General features: G+C 33.2%; 1 protein-coding gene across 4 annotated transcripts in view; it reads right to left on the reverse strand.

Moving 5' to 3' along the window:
• Positions 1-2,551: 2,551 nt before the first annotated feature.
• The window catches only part of TINAG (tubulointerstitial nephritis antigen), a 212,104-nt gene continuing 195,077 nt past the window's right edge, over positions 2,552-19,578 (reverse strand). For 2 of the 4 annotated variants that reach the window (XM_020993922.2, XM_020993917.2), the window contains exons 10-11: positions 15,976-16,021; positions 2,552-4,664 (exon numbers count right to left, since the gene is read on the reverse strand). In XM_020993922.2, the coding sequence (XP_020849581.1) occupies positions 4,530-4,664; positions 15,976-16,021 (181 nt within the window). In that variant the 3' untranslated portion in view covers positions 2,552-4,529. The remainder of the gene's footprint in view (positions 4,665-15,975; positions 16,022-19,578) is intronic. The other 2 variants (XR_013487005.1, XM_078155311.1) reach the window with 2 other exon arrangements.

A 19,578-nucleotide genomic window follows, 5' to 3' on the forward strand; every position in this document is an offset into this window, starting at 1 on the left:
TCCCCAAGCCACGTTTCTACCAGAGCAGACTTCCTTCCTTGCTCCAAATGACCTGGGGACCCATGGCACAGAGAAGTAGCAGGATCAATAAATCACAGTAGCACAGAGTTAAAGGTTGTCTCTCACACCTTCTCTCAGACTGTCTAGCACCAAGCACAATACTCTGCATGGGAATAAGGACTCAAGAAATTGTGCCAATGATTATGATAAGAGGAGGTATGATTGCTGTCAAACAAATAATCCACCACACTCCCACCCTGCTATAACCATCTGAGGGACAGCATCAAATTTGACAGAGGCATTTACAGACTATCTTAATTAGAACCTGGAATCTGATTTAGCTTCTCTTTACTCCCCATGCATGTGCTGCTGTTCCACATCTTGTGATTCAGAATTGCTTTTTGCCTAGGCAGAAATACTCTCCCCACCACTTTTTTCCCTGCCAAGCTCAGCCATAGAGCTTCTACTTTCTCTCTCCCCTGAGCCTATTGGAGCTAGTGTTAACTAGCTTCTCTTGATCCCAGATATCATCTTCTCGCATTTCTTCTGTCTCCTGAAGACACTAAATCTCTTGGCACTGTCTCAAAGGCTGTCAAAAACTTCCCCTGCAGTCACAAAGCCAGAAAGAGACAGCACTTTATACCCTGTCTCTGCCATTACCACCCAGCAACCATCTTTCTGCTTTAAAGTTTGCTATATTCTGCTCAGATCTTTGTTTATATAGTTTATGGTTATACTAGTCACTCTCTTTTCTCCCCATGACTTCAGTACTTGGCCCTCATTGTTCTGAAACCCAATCACATTCCCTTCAAAAGGTTAGCCTTGAAGTTATTTAAACTTTTTAACTCAACCTATGTCTCTAGACTACCTCAACCACACACAGGAGTTGTCATACCTTAGACAGTAACCCAACCCCACAACTGAATTTTCACTGGGTGCTTTGATTACAGCTGTTACAAGCCCTTGCAAAGTACCTATTTAGGTCAAATAGTCTCATCCAATATGAAAAGCAGTTTAATAGGATTGAACTAGAACTCCTGGGTATTTGAATCCTGAAATGGCAAAAGAGAATGATTTAGTTCTGTAAAACGATTCTTGTGAAAGCTCAGAGAGGCATCATGGAATAGAGGACAGAGCTGGCCTCAGAGACAAGACAACCTAGGTTCAAGGTCTGTCTCTAATATGTACTGGCTTTGGAATTGTGGACAAGTTGCTTGAACTCTCAGTGACCCAGGCAACTCTAAGATTACAAGTTACAGAATAAGTACTGTTGTGCGTGAGGGAGTTTCCAATATCAATGAAATAATTAATCTAGTCAGAAAAAAAAATCACACAGGAAAGGTCTATTAGCACCTCAGTGTTGAATTTTGCACTTATTTTCCAGCAAATAATAAGATTTAGAGATAGAAGAATGTGTTTTAGAGAATGTGGTCCAGTGAAACAAATGCTGTGTCTGAGGCCAGAAGACAAGGGGTTCAAACAGTAGATCTGGTATTTATTACTTTTGTGATCTTGGATCTGATGCTGTGTCTTTCTGGGCTTCAGTTTCCCCAGCTCTAAAATGATGCTATTGCGTTAGATAATCTATCAGGTCCCATTCCAATTCAATGATCTCCCTAATATACTCAAAACACTTATAGTTCTTCAGTAAAATCATACTGTATATTCTATGGTTTCATGAGTTCCCTTTTATATTATTATCACCCAGATATAAAATTATTTTTGAAATCTTAACTATTATCCATCTGAATGGTAGAGAAAGGTTTACCCAAATCTATTTCCAAGATTTTTATGGAACAAATGCCACCTTATGATTACAGTGCAGATTATATCTTATATCACCTGGGAAACATCAGAAAATACATTTAACATCAAGTTCTTTTTACTTTTCTGGAAGTTGCATGGCTCATTTCATATACCCTTTGTGGGGCAAAGAAAAATTGTGAAGTAAATAATCATTTAAGAAGATGCTGTGTGAGAACATGTTTTGAATTTCTATAACATCACTTAAAATATGGGAAAGAAGAGCTCTTGGCCAAATATGGAGTATATCTAATAAATGTTGGTAAAAAATGTATTTTCTCAGTCGTGCAAATATAACCAAAAGGGCTTTAAAGCCAAAGAGGAAGGGAGAAGTGACAGAAAACTAATGTACACATTCCCACCAAGCAAGATTGTTGCAATATGAGAAGGATATCTGCAAAAATTCAGAGTAGATTAAAATCTACAAAAGGACTAATTTAAAAAGCTCGTGGCCTTAGATTTACATACACATATGTGTAGATCATGGGTAACAAATAAGGAAATACCAGTCTAGGGTTACAAATTTAACCTCAGACTTGTTATTGAGACTTCTCGGGATAGGACCCGTAGCCTGTACTATAGACCCTGGTAACATAATTAATTCAAAAGGAACAGAATAGTTAAAAAGATGTGCATCAGCTTTGCATGCTAAAAGAATGTACTCATTCAAAAGAATCTAGGAGCAAGAGCATGAAGTATAACAGAAGATATTTTGGTAAAGATAAACAGACTAGAACATATGGTCAAATCTAGTACAATGCAATTTAATATGGATAAATATAAATTCTTACACAGGTTAAATAACTCAACTTCACAAGTACAAGATGGAGGAGGGATAGACAGAAAGCATTTGGTATGAAAAGATCTGGGGGACATGAGGATGTAAGTGCAACATGAATTAACAGTGTTGAGGAAGAGATAGTTATTCAGGCCTTGATTATATTAGTTAGCTCCTGAGGCCCCTTATACCTCTGATATGGTCCAGTTCTGCAGATTAAATCTCCTAATTAGGGAGTTGTTAAATATTTTCTTAGAACAGTGGCTCTCAAAATTTTTTTGGGGGGGGAGATGTTTTTGGCTTTGCTCATGGCACCCCATTATTTTTTGCTGTAAAGAACCACAGCTCAAAACGGTACAGTCAAGAGTCTCACACATGTGCATGTCATTGCAAAAGTTCCGTACAATTCACCAAACACCAGGAAGGGTCCAGCAGCAAACTCTTTGAGATCCACTATCTTAAAATTATCAAATGTTGAAGGTGGAAGGGAACTTAGAGATCACTCGGTTATATTTTATGGATAAAGAAACTAGGGTCCCTGTAAATTAAAGTAGTTAAAGAGGATTGGTCAAAGTGATAAGGTAAGTCAGTGACAGAGTCTGGGATAGAACTCAAATCTCCTAATTTCCAACTTAATATTCTTTCCCCTGTGCCACATCTTTGCACACTACCTTCCTCTATGTCATATTATCCACATCCTGATCAGAATAAGTCCTTACCAATCTAATTGGAGAATTTTAGCCCTATACAAAAATTAAGCTGAAAAATGTTAAATGTTAAGAATCAAGCTCTTGGATATCAAAGAAATAAGCAACATAACAATGTTTAACTCCTCTCTTTACCTCCATCCATGCAAGTCACTGCAATTCACCATTGTCATGTGTATAATGATCAGCTTTGTGTCTTCATTTATTAGTTCGCCATTTCAAGATGTCAGTAAATTATTAGATTATTTCCTTGCTCAGTGATTATGATGAGGCTATTTTTGTGTCTACAACTGTTGAAAACTGAAATCAAGATTAGATGCAAATTAACACCAATTAAGCTTACTTTTCAGAAACTCAAGCAGTGAACTGTGAAATGATTGTGATAAAGGGATATTTATTCTTTCTGACTCAAGGCGTCATGTTGCTGTTTTCAGAAGGAAAAAATACAATCTTTCCAATTACAATTGTGTAACTAATTTCAATAAGCTTCAGAGAAGTTTTAGAAACATTGAAAGCAGGACAAGAGTAGGCTTTCTTTTCCTAGCACTCCACCTTTTCATATTACATGACATCTATTTCCTATCATATTTTGTTACATACAGAACTGCAGCAGCTTCCTGTGTATGGATTTTCCTGTAAATCATGTCATGTAAGTCACGGAAGTGCTGTAAAAAAAAAAAATCTGCTACTTCCAAAGGAAATGAGTGATAACTGCCAGGTCATTGGGAGAAAAAAAAATCTAATTTCACTGTTTTCAGTGTCACATGGGCCATATTTGTATTGAGGAAAGAATCACCATAAAAAAAGTGACACAGATATAAAAGGACAGGATCACTCCTTCATTTTTTGTGCTCTTGAGACTTGTACCACTGAAGAAATGAACTACCATTTCTGTTAATGGGTGTTCTCATCCTTTTAAGCAAATGATGCTGAGAAATGATGTCTTATCACAGATGGTGAACCATTAAAGGCCCTAACACTAAAGAAGAAAGAAGAGATGAGACACTTTAAAAGAGCTTTGTGTAGCTTATACTACTGCTGTGCTGTATTAATGGTTTTGTGTAACTCAGTGAAATAAAGAAAGCAGCAGTATAGTGCTGAGTTAAAACAAAACAAAAAACAGTTATGAATTAATCACGTTAGGACATTTACATTCCATTGTTAGAGGGACCCTCAAGTTGCAAAACCTCATTTTAAGAGGTTTACTTAAATGCAGGGCGTCAAGCAAATTTGATGATATATTATGGTTCATCTGAACTTGTCAAATGGCCCCAAGCAGCGATAATCAACTTTTCAATGTCAGACTCATTCACACCGCGAAGAATCCTGAAATATCCATTCTCTCCCCATGACTTTCCCCAGGAATTGGCAGCAATCTACAGAAAAAGAAAAAAAAACAGAAGTGGAAAAATCCAGGTAGATTATGTGTGAACTGATATAATCCTGCATATAAAAATAAAGCACTTAAATCTAATTGGTTGGTTAGAAAAATTAGCTCTTACAAAACAAAGTATTTCTAAAGCATCATGTCTATTTTAATTTTCATCATTCATAATGTTATTTATTTGGACCCAGTGATACAACCAAACTTTGTCTGTAACTTACATTTTAATAATGTGTAGAGTCAACTAATAGCAGGCGTTTTTTTTGCTTTTATTACTCAATTTTTACCCATCTACTTATTTTGCCCAATTGTAATGAGTAAATATGCCTATATTCAATGGTTTCAATGATGGTAAATGAACAAACAGAACAGCTAGTCAGCCTTATTTTGCAGATAATAAAATGAAGAACACATTCACACCTTTTAAAGAATCCTAAATTAGCCATCATCTTCCCCAGATTTTCCTTATGGATTGGGCACAATAGGGAAAATCAAGACTAGCTGTAGTCTGGGCTTGCTGAGTACCAATCCTTTGCTCTACCTACCACATCCCTCTGTGTTGAAGAGCAGAAGGTTTTGGAAATTATATTTTCAAAATCTCTTTATAATATTTGTACTCTTTCCTCTCAGAGTAAAGTCTGACTAATTCAAATCTTAATTCTAATGTGTAACATTAATATGATGATTCAAGTATGGAATGAACATGTAATTACCGAGAAATAAGACAATAGCAAAGTTCGTGACTGCAATTTAAAATTATATTATCCCTTAGGTTTAATCATCTAAGAACATCAGGCAATGCAGAAGAGCTAAGTATTCAAAGTAAAATAACATAGAACAGAAGAAATGAGGAAGGAGACAAGAATTTTACTAGGTCAATAATTCCAGGATCCATAAATTCACAAGTTTGAGGACTCCCTCAACTAATCTACTAGGAAAGCCTCAGAAGATTTTACTAGAGGAATAATTTGAATCAAATTTTAAAATATGATGTAGGTTTTGAAGGCTGCTGAAGTTCATTATCATTAGAAACATGCCCTTAAACACAGGTAAAAATGGAGAAGAGTTAGTGAAGAACTTGTGTTCAGAAAATGTTTTTTGATGTGGCCAGATTAAAAGGAAAAGATCTTTAAAATTGTTAATTTGCAATTGTGCCACTTTGCATTAGAAAATCACATGAAAATTCCCTGTTGAATTTTATATACATATATATATATGTTTTTTTCCAATTATGTGTAAAAACAATTTTGACATCCATTTTCTTAAATTTGAGTTCCAAATTCTCTCCCTTAATCTTTCCCTACCCCCTTATTGAGAAGGCAAGCAATTTGATGTAGGCCATACATGCAAAATGTATTTCCAGATTAGACATGCAGTGAAAGAAAACACAGATATCCAAAACAACAACAACAACAAGGAAAACAAATAAATTTTTAAAAAGTATGCCTCAATTTGCATTCAGACTATATTAGTTCTTTCTTTGGAGGTGGATAGCATTTTTTATCCTTAGTCCTTCAGAATTGTCTTAGATCATTATGTTGCTTAGAATAGCTATGCCTTTCACAGTTGCAAGTACAATATTGCTATCAGTGTGTACACTATTGCCCTGTTTCTGCTCAATTCACTTTGCATCAGTTCATGTAAGTCTTTGCAGGTCTTTCTGAAAGCATCCTGCCTATTATTTCTTATAGCACAATAATATTCCATCACAATCATATGCCACAGCTTGTTCAGCCATTCCTCAACTGATAGGCATCCCCTCAATTTCCAATTCTTCACCATCACAATAAGAGCTGCTATAAATACTTTTGTATATAATATACATCCTTTTTCTTCAATCTCTTTAGGGTACAAACCTAGCAGTGTAATTGCTGAGTCAAAGAGTATGCACAATTTTATCAACCTTTGGGCACTGTTCCTAATTGATCTCCAGAATGATATGATCAGTTCACAACTCCAGCAATAGTATATTAGTGTCTCAGTTTTCCCAAATCCCCTCCAAAACTTGTCATTTTCCTTTTCTGTCATATTAGCCACTCTAATAGGTGTGAGGTAGTACCTTAGAGTTGTTTTAATTTGCATTTCTCTAATCAATAGTAATTTAGAGCATTTTATATGACTATAGATAACTTTGATGTCTTCTTCTGGAAATTGCCTCTTTATATCCTACGACCATTTATCTTTTGGGGAATGACTCATATTCTTATAAATTTGACTCAGTTCTCTATACATTTAAGAAATTAGGCCTTCCTCAGAGACACTTGCTATAAATTTTTCCCAGTTTCCTACTTTTCTTCTAACTTTGGTTGTATTGGATTTGTTTCTGCAAAACCTTTTTAATTTAAAGTAATCAAAACTGTCATTTTTTTTTTTTTGCATCCTGTGATCCTCTCTGTGTTGTATTTGGTCATAAATTCTTCTCTTATCCACATATCTGACAACGAAGTGATTCCATGCTGCCCTAACTTGATTATGCTATCGACTTTTATGTCTAAACACTATGCTCATTTAGATGTTATCTAGTGTGAGATTTCAGTCTATGCCTCATTTCTGCCAAACTGCTTTCCAGTTTTCCCAGTAGTTTTTGTCAAATTGTGAGTCAATGTCCTAAAAATTTGGATCTTTGCATTTATCAAATACTGGATTACTCTGGTCATTCATTATTGTGTATTGTGTACTTAATCTACTCCACTGATCTGCCACTCTATTTCTTAGCCAGTATCAGATTATTTTGATCTTGCTTCGTAATGCACTTTGAGATCTGGTACAGCTAGGCCAGTTTCCTTTAAATTTTTTTTTCATTTATTTCCTTGTTATTTTTGAAGTTTTGTTCTTCTACATGTTACTATTTTTTCTAGCTCTATAATTTTTTGATAGTTTGATTATTCTGGCACTGAATAAGTAAATTAATTTAAGTAGAATTGCTGTTTTATTATTTTGACTCAGTGTACCCATGAGCAATTAATATTTTACCAATCACTTGGATCTGACTCATATGAAAAGTATTTTGTAGTTGTGTTCATGTAATTCCTGGGTTTGTCTTAGCAGGTAGATTCCTGAGTAATTTTTATTATCTATAGTTATTTTAATTGGAACTTCTCTTTCTATTTCTTGCTGCTGAACTTTGTTGGTAATAAAGTGCTCATGATTTAGGTGGGTTTACTTTGTATCTAACAACTGTGCTAAAGTTGTTAATAAGTTCAACTAGGATTTTTTTTAGTTGATTCTCTAGGATTGTCCAAGTAAACCATCATATCATCTGCAAATAACGTTAGCTTTGTTTTCTCATTTATTATTCTAATTCCTTGAATTTCTTTTTCTTCTCTTATTGCTATAGCTAGCATTTCTAGTACAATATTGAATAAGAGTAGTGGGGATAGGCATTCTTGCTTCACCACTGATCTTATTGTGAAAGTTTCTAGCTTATCCCCACCATTAAAGACGATATTTGCTGATGGGTTTTGGATAGATATTACTTATCATTTTAAGGAAAGCTCCATTTATTTCTCTGCCTTCTAGTGTTTTTAATAAGAATTAATGATCTGTTTTCTCAAAAGATTTCTGTTCATTTTGTTATTAATATGGTTAATGATGCTGATAGTTTTCTTAATATTTGACCAGCCCTGAATTACTGGTATAAATCCCACCTGGTCATGGTGTATAATTTTTGTTGTATGTATGTAATATATTGCTTTTATCTCCTTCCTATTATTTTATTTAGATTTTTTTTTGCTTTAGTAATGATTAAAGATATTGCTCTATAGTTTACTTTCACTCTTTTGTGCTTCCTGGCTTAGGTATCAACATCATATTTGTGTCATGAAAGGAATTTTGCAGGTCTTTTTTTTGGGGGGGGTTTCTTTTCCAAATCATTTATATAGTATTGGAATTAATGGTCCTTTAAATGTTTGATAGAATTCATTTTTGAATCCATTTTGTTCTGGAATTTTTTTCTTAGAGAACTCATTGATGGCTTGTTCAATTTCTTTTTCTATGATAGGGTTATTCAAGTATTCTATTTCCTCTTCAGTTAATCTGGAAAATTTATGGTATAGTAAATACTCATCCATTTCACTTACTTGAATTTATTGACATGTAAGTGGACAAAATAGCTTCTGACAACCACTTTAATTCATTTTCAATGAGTTTTATTTACTTTTTTTAAATTTTTGATACTGGTAATTTGGTTCTCTTCTTTCTTATTTTTACATAAAATTAACCAATGGTTTATCTATTTTATTATTTTTCATAAAACAAGTTCTTACTTTTATTTATTAGTTCAATGGTTTTCTTACTTTAAATTTCGTTAATTTCTCCTCTAATTTTTAGGATTTCCAATTTGTTGTTTTAACTGGGAATATTTAATTTGTTCTTTTCTAAGTTTTTTTTTTTATTGCATATCAAACCACTGGTCTGCTCTTTCTGTTATTGATGTAAGCATTTAGACATATGATTTTCCTCCTAAGTACTGTTTTGGACAATTCTTATGAATTTTGGTACATTATCTCATGGTTATAATTCCCTTTAATGAAATTGTTGAATGACTTTATGATTTGTTCCTTGACCCATTCATTCTTTAGAATTAGATTATTTAGTTTCCAACTAGCTTCTAATCTGTGTTTCCAAAGCCCTTTATTAAATGTATTTTTTTTTTTGTTGAACTGCAATCTGAAAGCGAAGCATTTGCTATTTTTTATTTTATGTATTTGTTTGTGAGGTTGTGATGCCCTAATACATGGTCAATTTTGTGTACATACCCACTGAGAGAAAAAAAGCATATTCCTTTTTATTTCCATTTGATTTTGCCCACATATCTATCATATGTAACTTTTCTAAAATTCTATCATCTTAATTTCTTTCTTTTTTTAAATTAATTTATTTATGATAAGGGAAAGTTGAGGTTCCCCATTAGTGTAGTCTTAGTATCTCTTTTCTCCTTTAACTGATTTATTTTTTTTCTTTAAGAATTTGGATGTAATACCATTTGACACATTTATTTTTAATATTGATATTTCTTAACTTATTTAATATTGATATTATTTAACATGCTTAATATTGATATTACTTCATTGTCCGTGGTACCTTTTAGACTTATTTTTGCTTTGTCTGACATCATGATTGGTACTTCAGGTTTTTGTTTTGTTTTGTTTTGTTTTTGTGCTTCAACGAAAGCATAAGAGATTCTGCTCCAGTCACTTACCTTTACTCTGTATGTACTGTACTGTACTGCTTCAAGTATTTTTTGTTTGTTTGTTTGTTTTTGTAAACACCATTGTTGGATTCTGGTTGCTAATCAACTCAGATATCCAATTCCACTTTATGGGTGAGCTTTCATATATATGTATGTATATGTATGTGTATGTGTGTGTGTGTGTGTGTGTGTGTGTGTGTGTGTGTGTGTTTCATAAAGAGTTCTCTAGAATTTTGGTTGGTTAATTTAGTTATCAGATTTCTTTTGTCTTTCAAAAGTGTTTGTCTTTATAGTGTTGTTACTACATAAACTGTGCTCCAGGTTCTGCTCACTTCAGTCTGTATTAATTCATATTAGGCTTTTCAGGTTCCTCTGAAAGCCTGCCTTTCTTCTTTTCTGCATTATCCCATTACATTCATATAGCATAATTTGTTCAGCCATTCCATAAATTATAGTCTTCCCCCCAGTTTCTAGCCCCTTTGCACTGTAAAAAAGAGTTATTGTAAATATTTTTGTGCATATATGTTTTCTTTTTTTCTTAATTTGGTCTCTTTGGAGTATAGACCTTGTAGTGGTATGAGAAAATTAAAGAGTATGCACATTTTATTCATTTTTAGTGCAGGATTCCAAAAGTGTCTAGAAGAGATATACCAACTTACATTTCTATCAACAGTCCACTAATGTGTCTGTTTTCCAGTTTCTTCCACATTTGTCTTTTTTTCCTTTTTGTCAACTTTGCCAATCTGATGTTTGTGATATGGAATGTCAGAATTGTTTTAATTTTCATTTTTTAGAGATTTGGAGAATTTTTCCATATGATTATTGAGAGCATGGACTTCTTAGAAAACTATTCAAATGTCACAAACTCACTTCCTCTATATAGATCTGACAGATAATATCTTCCTTGCTATTCTAATTCATTTATTATTGTCATCCTTTATGTTTCAGACATATATCCATTTATGTCTAAGTGATGTATCCATTTAGAGTTTCTTATGGAATATGGTTTAAGATATTGCTGCATTCCTAATTTCTGCAAGATTCCCATTCAGTTTTCCCAGAATTTTTTGTTAAATTGTGAGTTCTTCCCCAAGAAACAAATATCTTCAGCTTTATAAAACATGAGGTTATTGTATTTATTTCCCTCTATATGCAGTCTACTTAATTTGTTCAACTGATCAACTGATTTCTTAACCAATTATAAAAAAAATTTTGATGGTTAGAACTTTGTAGTATAGTTTGAGATCTGGTAATACTAAACCTCTATCTTTCATATTTTTTTTCATTATTTCTCTTGAGATTCTTAGGATCTTGTTCTTCTAGGATAATTTTGCTGTTTTTCCTAGAACTATAACATAATCCTTTGCTAATGTGGAATGGTATTGAATAACTAAACTAATTTAGGTAATATTATCATTTCATTATATCGATTCAGTCTATCCCAGAGATATTATTTTTTTTCCATTTATGTTTATGAGTTTTATTTTTTAAAGGATGTTCATAGAGATTTTTATAAGTTGTATTTATCTAGGTTGCATAATCAGGAAGTCAGGAGGACTCATCTCCATGAGTTCAAATCTAACACTGTAGACTTATTAGCTGTGTGATCCTGGGGCAAGTCATCGAAACCTGTTTGTCTCAGTTTCTCATCTGTACAGTGAGTTGGAGAAGAAAATGGCAAACTACCACAATATCTCTGCCAAGAAAACCCCCAAAAGGGTCACAAAGAGTCAGACATAATTGAAATGACTGAACAATAGTAACAAAGTATGACTTAATGGGTCAAATATTTTAAATATTCTGCAGGTATTTTGAAAAGGAGCATATTTTTTTCTAGCTTTTCCTACTGGTATTAGCATTATACAGAAACGCTGATGACCTATGTAGAATTACTTTACATCCTGCCACTTTGACAAAATTGTTCAGCTCTGGGGATCGCTAAGTAAACCATTATATCTGCAGTGATAATTTGGCTTCCTTTATGTCTTTTCTTAATGACTTATTTATTTTTCTTGTCATTGTATAATTAGTATTTCTAGTATTGTATCAAATAGTAGTGATGATGTTGGACATCCTTGTTTTACCATAGAACATACTGGAAAGTTATACGGTTCATCCCATTACATTTAATGTTACAACTTTATTTTACATAGATACTATTTGTTACATTAATAAAGCTATTTTTTGTTTTCTAGTTTCTTAAAGATAAGAATAGATACCCCTTTAAAAGCTTTATCTGCATCTGTTAATATCACCATATAATTTTTGTTGTTCTCTTTATTAAGATGAGCAATTATGTCGGTAACTTTCCTAATATTGAAGTAATCCAGCATGCCTAGTTTAAATTCAATCTGCTCATACTCTATACAATATGTATAATATGTTGTCATAATCTGCTTTCTAATATTTTTAAGGTTTTATGAGAATGATTATTAGGGATATTGTTCTATAGGGTTTTTTTATTCTATTTTAATTCTCTGTAATTGAAGTAATAACCATATTTGTGTCATAGAAGGAATGTGGAAGCACCCTTCATTTTCTAATTTCCATACAGGTTATGTAATATTGCAATTATTTTGTTCTTTGAAAATTGATAAAATTTATTTGTAAATACACAGGATCCAAGGTTTGTTGTTGTTGTCATTATTGATTTGTTGGGGCATAAGTTTAGAGCTGGTATTAATTTCTTCTCTATTTTTTAAAATTTTCTGGTTTTTGTTCTGTTAACCTGGCCACTTTAAATTTTGTGAATATTAATCCATTTCATTTAGGTTTCCAGTTTTAGTGACATATACTTGGATCAAATAGGTTTTTGTTTAAAACATAATTTTAAATTATTCTTCAATGGTTCTTTGTCAAAAATAATTGTACTTCATTTTAGTAAGTAAAAAATGCTTAATAGTTATGTTTTTCTGCATTTGTTTGAAATGCTTGCATGCTCTGATACATTGTCAATTTTAATAAAAGTGTTATGAAAAGTTGATAATTTCTATTCCCATTAAATAATCATCACTTGAGGCTGTGATATCTAACTTTTCTAAAAATCAATTTGAATCTTTACATTATTATTTTGTTATATGTAGTTGGGTCTGAAAAGTGATACATTGAGAACCATCATTATTATAGTTTTATAGTATATTTCTTCCTGTAATTCATTTAACTTTTCCTTGAACTATTTAGATGCTATGATTCAGTGCATATATGTGTAATATTTATATTCATTTTTTATGGTTTCTTTCAGCAAAATGTAGGTTCCTCCATATCTCTTTTAATCAAAATGATTTTTCCTGTTACCTTATTTGAAATAATGATGGCCATCCCTGCTTTTTTTGACTTTAGCTGAAATACAATAGATTTTTCCTAGCCTTTTATTTTAATTCTATGTGTCTTTATATTTCTCATAAACAAGATATGGTTGAATTTTATATTGGAAATTATTCTGTTATCCTTTTCCATTTTGTGTGAATTAATCCTATTCATGTTAGTACTTACATGTGTATTTCCCTCCACCTTATTCTTACATTATTTTCCTTCTCATTGTTTCCCATCCCTTTATCATACAGAAGAAGATGGCGGTGAATTAAGAATGTGTTCAGCACCAATGATATAGATTTGATGCAATATGCTTTTGCTCTCTTTCCCCTCTTATTTTTCCTTGACAGAGAGCCAATTCCAAGTTCTTAGGCTTTATTTCTTTCCCTGTAAACCTTTCTTCATACAATCCACTCTTTGACTAGAGGTTTTTGTTTTGTTTTTGCCTGTGATTAATTTCACTCTTAATTTACTCTCCCTCTCATTGCTTCCTCTTCCCTTTCCACTTTTCCACCTATTTCCTTCTAATAAAATTATCCTGAACACAATTTCCAGTTAGATGCTTTTTTTTTATAAATAGTTAAGCTTTTGATTTTTGTGTGTTTTTATTATAAATTTTACTTTTAATGAACAGAAATTCATTTGCGTTCTCTTCTACCTCCCACCCCATTGGGAAAAAAAGAAAAAAAAAACAAATCCATTGTTATAAATATGTATAATCAAGCAAAAAGAATTCCCTTACTAGGCCAGGCTAAAGGAATATATACCTCATTCTATATATCCTGAGTCCATTACATCTCTTCCAGTAGGAGAACAGCATGCTTCACAAATGTTTCTCTAGTTTTATGGATGATGTTTTCATTTATCAGAGTTTCTACAACTTTGAAAGTTATTTTTCTTTACAGTATCATCACTATTTTATAAATTATTCTCCAGGTTCTACTCATTTCTCTCTCCATCGGTTTAACAAGTGTTCAAAAGTATTAATTATAATTAATTTATAGTATAAAATGCTCTTTTAATTCTTTTCACTTCACTCTATATCAGTTTATATGACTTCTTATGCTTCTCTGTAATCATATTTTTTTAAATTTCCCCCAAAAAGAGAATAAATAGGTAAGATTATTTAGAAGACTGTCTGTTTTATAACCATAAATTTTATAGGACACAATGGTGGTAGGAGTGGAGAGCATTAGAGAAGGGAAGAGAAGGGAGATAAAACACATTTATTAGATGTCTATTATATGCCAGGCACCATGCTAAGCACATTATAAATATCTTGATGAAAATTTTTATATTGAAAATTGCAATCTAAAATTTTATGATAGACACCTTTTTGGAAGTTTGAGTTCACTTGCACTATTCACTCCATACCATTTCTTCTTTGAAAGAATCCACATATTCAACCAAATTCCTAATAGAGATAGTGTCAATCTAATGATTACAAGTCAAAATAAAATAATCTCTACTTTTCAAAAATAAAATGAAAGATGGTGTTGGCTTTTGGGCTAGGATTCTCATTGGATAGGATGAACCAAGAAGGATACATTGTGTCATAAGACTAGCTCATTGTGTCTTACAGCCAACTTGGGTGAAAGTGGAGGAAGGGAGCATATTAGAATAAGACACATAACAGGTAGAAGTTAGTAAAAGTGTACAGGAAAGCAGCAAGACCAAACTTCAGACCACAAAAAACTATGCAGAAAAATGCTTTTGAATCAGAGACCCATTAGTCATAATTTATGCAAAATATTAAATGAACTGAATGATATTTTGCAGTTTCTTTATCCAGTCAAGGAACATCATTTTCCTATGATACTTGTGGCTGGGAGAAAATTTCTCATGAAAGAAATTTTCTTTGTATTGTACCTCTCAGAAGCTTGAATATTGGCTCAGCAGTGTAGAAGCATCACCCAAAAAGACATTAATTATATGGGTGTGTGTTTCAATGCACCACTTAAAAATAGCTAAGGATTTCATGTTGTTGCTGGAAGGAAATGGCCAATGGTGGCATTATGTATTGAAAAAAATTACTGCTACCAAAAAGAAAAGGCATTTATAAACTTTTTAAGGCTAGGAGTCTCCCTATGTGGGGATTGGTAGGAGGAAGTAGAGAGAAAGATGAAAAAATAGTATCCCTATCCATACAGTACCAAGGCTGGCATGACCTGCAGAGAAAATTACAGTTCTGAGAGACCTCAGCATGCTACAGCTTACAGCACTGAGTCCTATGTACTCTGGACTATAACTTCTGTGCCATGAAAAACCATCAATGGAATGCTCAATGCTGTCTTGCCATGTCAGGAAGTCAAAGTGCTGCTGAGAAGAAAAAGATATCCATAGTATCTTTCTGTGAGTGAATGGATGCTACCCTTCTCAGTTACGTTAGAGACTTGGAGGTTAATTAGGAAATGAGTCTTCACCTCCTTGGGGACATTTTGAGGATAACATTTATTTTGGCAATTTAATACCTGATTCATTCTTTTTTATTGTCTTACTATTGCATTTCATTATATGTCTTTTACCTTCTAAAAAGAAATGTGAGAATAATATTAAATGCTGTTCATTTTTTAAAGTGCTGTGTTTTCTTCCTTAGTAGTTAAGATGAATGCAATTGAGGAAAACCATTACTATGATTTACTAAGCATGATGAATTCTGTGCTAGAGACACCATCAAAACCATGACCTTTTTTCAGCGATTTACAATATGATTTGGACAATAAAAGTAAGACAGTAAATAAATAAAAATATCTGAAATTCTTATGTTCTAGTTGGAAATTAATTGGAAAGGTTTACATACCCAAAATTTTTCTTTTCTTCCTTTTGCTCCTCTGAGTACCCCCCATCTAGATATAAAATTTTTCAAAAGAAAAAAAGAAAATGAACAATCGGTGGACTTCTTAAAACTTCATAAGCAGTCTGTATCCTAAAATATCAACAGCTTTTTCAATTCCTTTTTTCTAAACCCTCTATAATGTGAATTTCCCAATTCTCTTCCTTATACTGAATTTCAAAACATAAATACCTTTGTTAGAAAAAAACATGTACAAATTCAGATCAAATCACCAAATGCCCATTTACTAACTAGATGTCTCAGTGGATAGATTATTGTGCCTGGAGTCAGGAAGACCAGGGTTCCAATCTGGCCTCAAACCTTCACTAACTATATAATTCTGGGCAAATCACTTAACCACTGTTTGCCTAATCCACTGGAGAAGGAAATGGCAAACCACTCTAGTACCTTTGCCAAGAAGACCCCATATGGGGCCAAAAAGAGTCAGACAAAACTGAACAACTCACCAACAAATCAATTTACTAAGCAGTTACCCTATGCTAGGCTTTGGAGACACAGAGACAAAAACCAAAGTTCTTCATGAAGGAACTTTTATTTTTCTTGAAGAATCTGGCTCAGATATAAATTTATTTTTTAAAAAATCAAGTATTTGGTGATAATAGATAGACACAACTACTTTCTTTCCCTTTCTACTACATTGGATATAGACACAGAAATTGTCTCCCACAGGAAAGGGGCATTCAAGAATTCTAGGACAATCAGGTACATGGAGTAGATACAGAACCTTGCAAATTATAGCTACCAATGTAGATAACTAAAAATGTAGATGACTACAGGGGATGTAGATGGCATGCAGGAATTTACAATAGTTTTTTTTTTTCCATGTTTAGAAATACATATGATCATAAAATTACAGATATAGGATTTGAAGGACTTTGGAGTCCATCTGGTCCAGCTGTTTTATTTTGTAAATGTGGAAACTAAGGTTCAGAGAGGTTAAGAGAAGTTTTCACAGTCATGGGGTTAATAAGAGGCATAACCAGTATTTGAATCTAAGTACTGTGACTTCAAGTTCAGAACTCTTCACTGTAGCAAATAAAATAGATAAGTCCATAAAAAATTGTCTGTATTTTTTTTTCTAAATTAAAGGTGTAATGAAGTGTAGTGGAAAAACAACTGAGATTAAAGTTATATAGCCTGAGTTGAAATCATTTCTTTGCCATTTTGGTCATCTGTGTGACTTTGGGTAAGTCAATAATTATCTTCATTGGGTTTGTTTCTTAATTTATGAAATGAGTGTGTTCAAATAGATAACCTCCAATATCCTGTCTATCTTTTAATCTGTGATCACAAGAAGTCATGTTTTCACACACATCCACTGTTTTCCATTAGCAATGCACAACTCTCGAATGGCAAACTTTATATTCATGGTTCTCCTTACAAAATGGCAGAATGTATGCATGCATGTATGTATGTCTGTATATATGTATGCATGTATATATGTCTGTATATATGTATGTGTGCGTGTGTATATTATATGAGGATCATAGCTTTCTTTCCTGCCAATTTATTTCTAAGATCTGAAAACTTGCCTGTAGACATAATCATATTAGATTAAAACATTGTTTATCCCCAGATAAAATTAAAATATGCCTAGAAATAACATATTGTCACACTTTAACACAGCTGAGGGCAGTATTTGATAAGTCTGTGCTATCAAATCATTATTTAATAGGTCAGGGTCAAGTTGTTTCCTGGGAAGGACAGGTTTTCTAGGACAGCCTTGATGATCAAGGCGTCAATATGCAAGCACCTTTGAAGTGCCTTTTATTTTTGAAGGAGTAGTAGGGCCAGATACTTGAAAAGGAATGCAGCATGGCACCAAGAGCTGAATTATATATATATATATATATATATATTACATGAAGCATGAACTCAACTAGGTGAGCTGGCCACCTTTTCTACTTTGTATTTATTTTTATGAATACACAATTAAACATAATTCTTGGGTTAGATGTGTCCAGGCTTAAAAGTGACCTTATGATTTTGAAAAGTATGAAGATTTTGGATCCCACTGAATCAGAACTGACCAGTAGCTTTGGGAAGAATCCCAGGCAAATATTCCAATACTCTTGGAGAAGATGAGCACCAACAAGAGGACTAGATCAGACCTGGCCTAGCAGAAACACATACCAGGAGTTATTTGTACAGCACAGAGTCCAGATGTAATGTAAAATGACTAATCAGCAATGCAACAAAATACTACATAGGCATTTTTTAAGTATCAACTTCCTATTACAATAGTAGTTAACTACTGTTAAAAAGTAGTTAACTTTTTAATTGATCTTACTATTAATATGCACTGGTAAAATTCTCTTTTTTTAAGCATTTTTTTTGTATGAAAGAAATCCCTATCCAAACTTGACTTATATTAGACATTGTCTAATATAAGTTACAGCCTACCATTTCTTTTACTTCCACTTTTTGGGACACCCTAAATGTGACTCCCAGTCTCAAGTTTAAATAATATGTTCCTGGAATCCCAGGGTCAGTATTCAAAGACACAATGAATGTGAGAAAAAGGCACATAGCTTCCATATCCTTAAAGACCAGGTTCACCCAAGACTGATTAGAGTCTGGACAACCTCTGTGGTACAGAATAGATGGGTGTCTTAGTGAAAATGAAGGGGTACAGTACACCAACCTCTATAGATCCAGAAGTTTTTATGTATGTTTGTGTATACATGCATACATCTATATACATAAATAATATATATTTATATGTACATGCTATGTATATATGTATGTATATTTTCATATACATGTATATTCTAAAAATTGGCAGTTAATGTTATTATTCTTATTGTTTTGCAAGTCTTTTGCATACATTTCTGAAGCACATTACTGCATTCAAAGGCACACTATATTTATTAAACACGTACTGTGGACATATAATTGTACTGAGTACTGGGAAAAAAATAAGTTTAGCTAGAAAAGGCATAAATGGGGGTAGGGTGAGGGGCAGGGCCACAAATGCAGAGGAAAGGCAGGAAATCAACTGAATATTCCAAAATTCCCATGTAAATAACTTTACATTTCCTCAAATTGAATTTTTAAGTAACAAAACAAACGAAGATTGTAGTGAAACAATTTTCCAGCCTATAACAAGTTAGGAGATAAGCAGAAAAAGTCCACATCATCAGAGTGGTGATCAGACCCAAAGTACAATGCAGTGCAAGCCATACCATGACAACTAGCAGCGGGCCTTGGAAGTAGGTGCAATGGCTGTAGCAACAACAACAATTTGGGAGCTCTCATATAGCAAGCAGTAAGGGGATCAAATAATTGGTCAGAGGATGATTACAGGAGACCCTTTGCTGGCATTGGGAGCGGGACCTGTTGCATTGCCCATACACAGTTCTGGGTTGTAGTCCCAGGCTGAAAAAGAGTGGCCCCAAAGGGACAAAGGCCCTGGTCACAGAAAAATACGTTTTAGGTCATTTACAGGGGAGCAGGAACCCTGGTCTAGGTTAAAGACAAAAAAAGAGCACTAGTGCTTATAGCCACAGGAGAGTAAGGGCCTGAGTCACATTTCCAGGACTATTAGGA

Source organism: Phascolarctos cinereus, unplaced genomic scaffold (assembly GCF_003287225.1).
Source record: "Phascolarctos cinereus isolate Bilbo 61053 unplaced genomic scaffold, phaCin_HiC Scaffold_5;HRSCAF=322, whole genome shotgun sequence".
Lineage (NCBI taxonomy): Eukaryota > Metazoa > Chordata > Mammalia > Diprotodontia > Phascolarctidae > Phascolarctos > Phascolarctos cinereus.